Source organism: Rosa rugosa, chromosome 2 (assembly GCF_958449725.1).
Source record: "Rosa rugosa chromosome 2, drRosRugo1.1, whole genome shotgun sequence".
In the NCBI taxonomy this organism is placed as follows: domain Eukaryota; kingdom Viridiplantae; phylum Streptophyta; class Magnoliopsida; order Rosales; family Rosaceae; genus Rosa; species Rosa rugosa.
The window spans coordinates 24,729,554-24,737,427 of NC_084821.1; the positions used below are offsets into that span (position 1 = coordinate 24,729,554).

General features: G+C 40.1%; 1 protein-coding gene across 2 annotated transcripts; it reads right to left on the reverse strand.

The window, feature by feature from the left end:
• Window positions 1–2,098: 2,098 nt before the first annotated feature.
• LOC133731940 (uncharacterized) lies at window positions 2,099–6,075 on the reverse strand. 2 transcript variants are annotated; one of them, XM_062159388.1, is made up of 9 exons: window positions 5,911–6,075; window positions 5,615–5,679; window positions 5,408–5,462; window positions 4,753–5,049; window positions 4,100–4,141; window positions 3,168–3,241; window positions 2,865–2,915; window positions 2,640–2,718; window positions 2,099–2,461 (listed from the first exon to the last, which is right to left on the reverse strand). In XM_062159388.1, the coding sequence occupies exons 1-9, from the start codon at window positions 6,035–6,037 to the stop codon at window positions 2,313–2,315; spliced, it is 939 nt and encodes a 312-aa protein (XP_062015372.1). In that variant the 5' UTR covers window positions 6,038–6,075; the 3' UTR covers window positions 2,099–2,312. The 2 variants fall into 2 exon arrangements, with proteins under 2 accessions (XP_062015372.1, XP_062015371.1); XM_062159387.1 differs by having other exon boundaries at window positions 2,100–2,461; window positions 5,408–5,461; window positions 5,605–5,679.
• Between the last annotated feature and the right edge of the window lie 1,799 nt (window positions 6,076–7,874).

A 7,874-nucleotide genomic window follows, 5' to 3' on the forward strand; every position in this document is an offset into this window, starting at 1 on the left:
GTTCTAGTATTGCCGATTACTTCTTACCCACAACTAGGGCTGGGCACGGGCCGGGACGGGCTGAAATTGTGGTAATCCCGAAGCCCGTCCAGGAAATAAAGTTCGGTACGGGCCGGGACGGTTTAGGCCATTTTGAGAATTGATCCCGACGGACCCAAACCTGATCGGTATCGGGCCGGGACCGGGCTCAATCCGGGACAGTCCTGAAAAAAAAAAAAAAAAAAAAATCTAATCGAAGTTGCAAACAACACTTATGGAGTTCTGGGTTTTCTCCTCCTATAATCAAGAACTGTGATACTTTATCACCATCAAGAGTTGCCGTAGTCAGAACCTTCAAATTCGAAGCATGCCTCTTCACCAATCGTTTCATCAGTCCCAGCAATATGTCCCTAAAATCCCAAAATGCATAAACATAATATCATATTGCAAAACACCAAAAACTGAATCACAAAATCGTCTGTGGTGTAATTTCAAGGCGAGGCTGCAGACGAAAAATTAAAAAATCAGAACAGAAACTTACATTGTTGCCTTTCCAAATCGGAAGCCGGATCAGATCGTTGAGGCGGAGGCACCACCTTGATCCGGATCAGATCGCTGATCAGATCACCAACCACCCTTTCAGCTCAATCAGATCTAAACAAAGACATGAAATTTATATCGAAATGAGAGAAAGAACAATACTTGATGATGGGTCCGGGTCGAGTCCGGCGCCGGCGAGCTGAGCGGAAAGTTATGGTTGGGTTCATGGTTAGGCAGCAGAGAGAGAGAGAGAGGAGGAGGGTCTAAGATTATCGCTGCTGTGTGTGTCTGTGCTTTATAGTGAGGATCGACTGACGTGAAGAGGAGAGAGTTTGTTGAGGTTACCCGACGATGGAGATGGCGGCGACATGGCGAGGCTGATAGCCTCGTCTGTGAATGATCTGAGAGAGCAAAAGAAGAAGTGAAGAACTGGAGAGTGAGTGGAGGAGAGACTCAGAAGAGATCAAGACTGAACAGAATTGGGGATTAGTTAGCATTTTAGGTTAAAACGGGCTCTAGCGGGATTTATTGGGCTGGTACCGATCCCGGGCCCGTTTCTATAGGAACGGGACGGGACGGGCCCAAATAGGAAATTTCTGATTTTAATCTAGGCCCGTCCCGACACTTTTCGGGACGGTTTCGGTACGGTATCGGGCTTTCGGTTTTGGGTGCCCAGCCCTACCCACAAGGAATGCATGGATATTCTTCTGTAAATAGGCGTTTATATGTAAATCCAAGTAATTTGTACAGAATCCAAGAACCTTGCAGCTTTGGTATGCTGGAGCTTTATCATGGCAGCTCTCTGTAATGAGGTATACGTGGTAGAGCAGAAACTGAGATATACATTTATGGACTAAATATTGTTTAGTCCTTGAGCTTTTGACCATAAAACACTTCAGTCCCTGACCTTCTAATTTCACACGTTTAGTCCCTGTACTTCAAAATTTCAGACCAATAGGTCCTTGCCGTAAAAAAGTCACAGCGAAATGTCTATTATGCCCTCAGTTTTTTTTTTTAATTAATTATTATTATTTTTTGTGGAAAAGGAATTTTTTTTTCCCTTTCTTTCTTTCTGTTTATTTTATTTTTTGTATTTTTTCCCTGTCTTTCTTTCTGTTTGGAAAAAAAAAAGAATAAATAAAAAAAAAAGAGAAAGGAATAAATTTATTAAAAAAAAAAAAACTGAGGGCATAATAGACATTTCACCGCGACATTTAGATGGTAAGGACCTATTGGTCTGAAATTTTGAAGTACAGGGACTAAACGTGTGAAATTAGAAGGTCAGGAGTGAAGTGTTTTATGATCAAAAGCTCAAGGACTAAACAGTATTTAGTCCTACATTTATCATTAAAGATAAGGATGTTGCAATGTCAGTGATTCCTTCTTCATGGTAGCCTGCATTTGTATGCTAATTATTGACTTGTTTTGAACTTGAACTCTATAAATCTTGTGCGTCTGTTTAAAATGTTGTCATACTCAAATTGAGATAGAGTTTCAGAAAGTCTCCAATTTGAAAGCTAAATAGAAGGGCAAGTCAATATGGCGACCTTCAAGAATAGAACACTAACAGTATGAGTAGGTTTTAAGGATACCAATTTAAAGTAGACAGAAAGAAATAGGGTTTTAAACATAACGCCTACTTGAAAACCCTTTTATATATAAACCATCGAGCAATACTGTCAAGGACAATCCACTAATGCCAAAACCCTTTTAACATAATCTCCCATATACTCTCCTTACCAATACAATTTTATATATCAAAAACAAGCCCGTGCTTCAGCAACATCTCCATTCTACATTTTAGCACTATCATTGTCCTCGTTGTGAGACTGAAGACCACCATCAGAACCAAATGACAGACTTTGGAGTTGCTTATCAGTAGGAGGTGTCTTTCCCTTATCTGCAGGGTGTGGCGTATCGCTGTGGGGGCCCTTCTCACCATCTGTTAGAAAAGAAGAAGAAATTGAACTGATCAGCAGCAGTCTAGAAAAAGACGATGGCATCGATACTAAAACAAATTGGAAACTTTTTACCACAACAAGGCAACACTGAAGACTCAAACTCCTTAAACAACAGGCAAAAGTAACAGCAAAAACTGACATTTCAAAATGTGGAAGTACCAGTATCTATCTTTGCCTCCTTAGCAGAAACTGGAGTTTTAGCTGATGCAGAGGCTCGGGCTCTTCTCTTAGATCCAGGCTTTAAGATTGAAAACAAAGCAAAAGGACAAAAATCAATACACCAACGGTAAAACCACAAGGAAATGAATTGAATCCTCACAGAAATCTAGGGAAAAGAACTCAATAAGTACCCAGATAAAAAACAATAAAAAAAATAACAAGTACCTTCTTAGGGGTAGGGGTTTCATCATCTTCATCGTCACTGTCATGATCATCCTATAGAAAAGTAACACAACATGACAACTATTCCAACATTTATCAAAGTGCAATAAAGAATTCGCAAATAAGAAATTTGACAATGAAGTTCTAAACACAGCAGTAAGTGAAAAGGATTCAAAACACAGCAGCAAATGACTGAACTCTTTTTTTTTCTTTTTTTCTTTTTTCTTTTTCTACAATGGATAGAAAGAACAGAGCAGGGCAGGTTATCATGGCACAATCAAACTACAAATTAGATAAGACAGATACCTCTGGGTCATCGTCTTTGACAGCATTGCTCTTAACTGAAGCTGGCTTTGCAGGCTCCTTCTGTTCAACTTTTCCTGAACAATAAGAAGCTGGAATCAATTATTCAAATGAAAATGCATGGCAACCATCCAGCAGTGAAAAAGGGATTTTCTTTTTGTAATAATAAAATAATCTCCTCTATCCATCACTGCTTGAAGCTGGCATCTTGAATCAACCCACATGATTCTTTCTGTTGAATCTTGTCATCTCACCATTGAATGTCATCTTCGAAGGAAGACATCGAAGTGAGCAACTGAGATCTCAAGACTCATCATAGACCTTTTTAGTATCAATAAAGACCAGAATTTGATATTTTCTCCTAACATGCAATCACCGATCCAAATCCACCTTTCTGGGCATTCTACGCTTACCTCAAAATATTATCTGTTTCTCTCCAATTTCAAGTCCATTCACTCTGAATCCCTAAATAAGAATACCCAAGATTTTGAAATAGGAAATTAAAAGGCAACAGAGAGAGGACCCTTAACTTAAAGAGAGGCATGATCCTAAATGTCTGGTTTTGCAATCCATCATGGCTTGATCGAAAAAGGAGATCGATGGATGTCAAAACCATCTTCTGGGTTTTGGTTGGTTTGAAGCTTCGCAGTTGGGGAGGATAGAGTCAAGAGAGATATGGGTGGGTGGGTTGTTCTTGACCCGCGAGGTGATATTTGGATATTTAAAGTAATACCATTGAATAATATCAAATATATGAACATAATGTCATGAGAAGAAAAATCAACTTTGATGGAACATATAGATAAATGAAGTTACAAATGCAATGAAATCTAATCCCATCAACAAATATCTAGTCTGGCAGGAGAAGCTATCTCTAAGCAACGTAACAAAGAATGGCTTCCTCATAAATCTTAAAACAAGAATAAAGAGCATACCAGGAGCACTAGTGCCGCGGGAGAAATCCACGTGAAAGACACCTGTTTGGAGTTAACAGTTACATTCAAAATTGAGGCCTTTTTACTTTTCTATTTTGTTATTCAATACTGCAAACATAAAACGCAATAACGATTTCTCTACAAACAATCGAATTAAATTTAATGGCAAATTAATTTCAAGGATGGTAGATCCATAATAGAAACTGAGAAACTTTACACAAATGACTCAAATTTTGTCGATAACTATTCAAAATTTGAATTTAAAACAGATTTAGGAATGACTCGACCAACATTAATTTACTCGATAATACCTAATTATGTTTCCTACAGTAAGTAAGATGAGAACATAATGAATGATTAGCATATTCCATCGGCTATGCATCAGCGCATACAACAACTCAAACTGACCAAAATAATTCGGCACAACACATTATCCAAAGAGAGAGACCATAAATTATTAGGCCTTTTAACCATTAAGAAACATATATAACCTCCTCCAGGGAACAAGGGGGAAGAAAAAGAAAATGAAGAGCCTAAACTAGGATATAAGATGAAATTCTTTTAAGGCATAAAATGAAAATTGTCAAAACTCATGAAACTTGAGTACACTCCAGATAATCATCATCAAAGACCAGGAAAAAAAGGAAAATTACCAGGAGGAAGGTCCAAAAGTTTCTTGTCGACTCGATTGTTGCGTGGGCACCATCTAGGCCAGTGGTCACCGTACACTCCACAAATTATGCACTCTTTGAGAATAGCACGGCCTTCATCTAGACCACAACAGGTGCCTGAAAACGGACTTTCACAGATCCTACAAACTAGTTCACAGCCAGGGCCAACAGGTGCATTCTTTGGGACACGTCTCGTGTAGGAGCAAGATGCAGTACCGTGTACCCCCACCTTTGTACAATACATACATTTTTCTGTTTGGAGCTTCTGTATGGTATATGCTAGAGAAAACAAAACAAGTATATCAGTAATTCAGTACTGGTGACATTGAATAACAAAATAAATACCGATACAATGTCATAAGAGCAAAAAAAAAAAAAAAAAAAATTAGGAGGAGATTGTAGAAGATATAAAAATAAATGTGTGTGTGTGTGTGTGTGTGTGGTGTTAAATGAGAATGTCCGGAAGTAGAGATACAATATGATGTACAAGTTCGTCAAGAAATAGTTACTGTATGTTAATTATGTATGTGAGCCAAGCAATAAATAAGATGTAGGATGAAGAGACCAAATGATTTATCCCTTAAGAACAACATAAACACAGAGGAAAAGCAAAGTGTGACAAAAATCAAAAGCATACCATTGTCAAAAAAACTTAAAGGGTGAGGAGTCAGGGGAGCAGCCAGGGGTGCTTCTGTATTGATAATTACAAGAAAACCCAATAAGACCATTGAAAATATATGAACAGAGAAGATTTGATGGAATGTATAATGAAAATGCAGGAGAAGCCATCAATCTAAAACAAATATAGTTGAAACCAAAAAGTGAAGAGCATACCAGGAGCCCTAGGGTAGGGAGAGGCAGATGTAGAAGTAGTAGTGTCCGCCAATGGATCTGGAATCTTCACGGTATCTGTTTGCGGTTAAGAATTACATTCAAATAATTAATCTTCCATTTTCTCTCACTCAAATACTGCAAACATTCTTCTTCAAACAATCCAATGTTTGATTTCAAGGACTCAAGAAAAGAATTACGTAGCCTAATTCTCAATTCTCAAACCAAAAAAATAAATAACCTAACTAGATTATTATCAATTAGTACGATGTCAGAAACAAAACCCTAGCTAAAGGGAAGCAGAAATACCAGGATAATCCCGGGCGAGGCGGCGGAGAACGGCAGCTGGTGGCAAACGGAATCCCAATGATTCAAACGGGTCGGGTCGTCGCCCTGCGTATTCCAGGTCCCGGAGTTCCCGCCAAGACAGAGACATTTGATTTTGGTTTTTGCTTGTCCTCTGGCTCCCTTTTCTGTTCATATATATATATATATGAACTAGCTTTGTTTCTACGCTTCCTTCTTTTTTCTTTTCTTTTCTTTTTTTGAAACGAATTTACGCTTCCTTCTTTTCCATTGTCGGTTTTGTTCTCGATTAGGGTCCCAGCACGTAACCTACACGCGGAAGTCAATCTTTTGTTTTCATAAAATTATTTTCTACTACTTTTTTTTTTTTTTTCTCTTTCTCTTTCTCTTTTAAGATAGATGATAAAAATAAAATAAATGTCACTTAGATGTGCCTTTACCATAATTTAGGCCACCCTTAACAATAAATACGAAAAACAAAGTGATCATTTAGTTTAAAAAACCCCAGCTACGCGCCTCACGCGCACGAAGGAAATTTTTCCAGAAACCTAGATCGGGCTTCTGCCCTTTGCACGTCGCGGCTCTGGCGGTCACTCCGACTCAGGTTCAGCGACTCCATTCCGGCGGCGATCGCTGTCCGAGATACCTTATCCACTCGACGAGTGTGATATACTTTGGGTCGTCGTTTACGACGTGCCTGTTACTCACCTGCTGGGTTGGTCATCGACGACACAGTTGGAGATGGAAATTCTGGCCTGGAATTGCCGTGGAATAGGCAATGATGCTGCGGTGCAAGGTTTGAAGAAACTAATTCATCAACATCATCCATCCTTTATCTTCCTGAGCGAGACGAAGGTTTCGGATCCTACTTATATGAGAAACTTGAGATTGGAGATCGGGTATCTCAATTGTGAAGTAGTGTTCAGCCGGGGGCAATCCGGTGGATTGGCTTTATTCTGGCGAGATGGCATCGACGTTCTCTTCCGGTCGAAGTCGAACCATCACATCGATGTGGAAGTACGAGAGGGTGATGGCTCTGGGATTGCATGGAGGCTGACTGGTTTCTATGGGCACCCTACCCTCTCTAAACGTCACCGGACATGGTCGCTCCTCCGAGACCTTTGTCAGCAGTCTGCCCTACCATGGACTGTTATTGGAGATTTCAATGAAATTCTCCATTCTTCTGAGAAGGAAGGAGGTTGTATACATAGAGAGGGTCAAATGCAACAGTTTAGGGATGCATTGTCGTTTTGTGACTTGATCGATTTCGGCTATTTTGGATCGCCTTTCACCTGGAGTCGGGGTGGGGTCAAATGTAGGTTGGACAAAGTGGTGGGTTCAGTTTCATGGACGAATATTTTTCCAGCAGCTAGGGTTTCAAATTTGAAACCAATTCATGGCGATCACGTTCCTGTTCTTCTTGGCGCGTATCGTTCTCCTCCTCCTCCTGCTGGTCAACGCCAGAGGCCTCGCTTCAGTTTTGAAAGTTTCTGGGTGCGTCATGAGGCCTGCGTAGAAGTGATCAAGTCGGGGTGGGTTAGTGATGATCGGAACCAACCTATGCTTCAGGTATCCCAGAAAATAATGCATACACGTTTTGCTCTTAATGATTGGCAGAGGGCTACATTTGGACGTAGGGGTAGGGAGATTGAATTCCTTCGAGGCAGACTACAATCTCTTCTTGCACTACCTATTTCGGCTGTTAATCAGCAGGAAAGTATGGAGCTGTCCTCAAAATTGGATGGTTTGCTAGCTGAGGAACATGAGTATTGGAAGCAAAGGTCGAAATTGACTTGGCTCGCTGAAGGGGATCGTAAGACTAAATTTTTCCATAGGAAAGCTTCTAATCGACGAGCCAAAAATCGGTTGACTGGGTTGTTTGATAATCATGGAGTTTGGCAGTCCACTGAGAAGGGTTTGGAGGCTGTGGTCATTGATTATTTTAGTTCGATGTTCAGTGCAGGGGA

Coding starts and splice junctions, on each gene's coding strand:
- LOC133731940 (XM_062159387.1), bottom strand. CDS start 6,037: ATGTCTCTGTCTTGGCGGGAACTCCGGGACCTGGAATACGCAGGGCGA. Junction 5,462..5,604: donor TCCCTACCCTAGGGCTCCTG/GTATGCTCTTCA, acceptor TTATCAATACAG/AAGCACCCCTGGCTGCTCCC. Junction 2,916..3,167: donor TCAAAGACGATGACCCAGAG/GTATCTGTCTTA, acceptor ACTTTTCTATAG/GATGATCATGACAGTGACGA.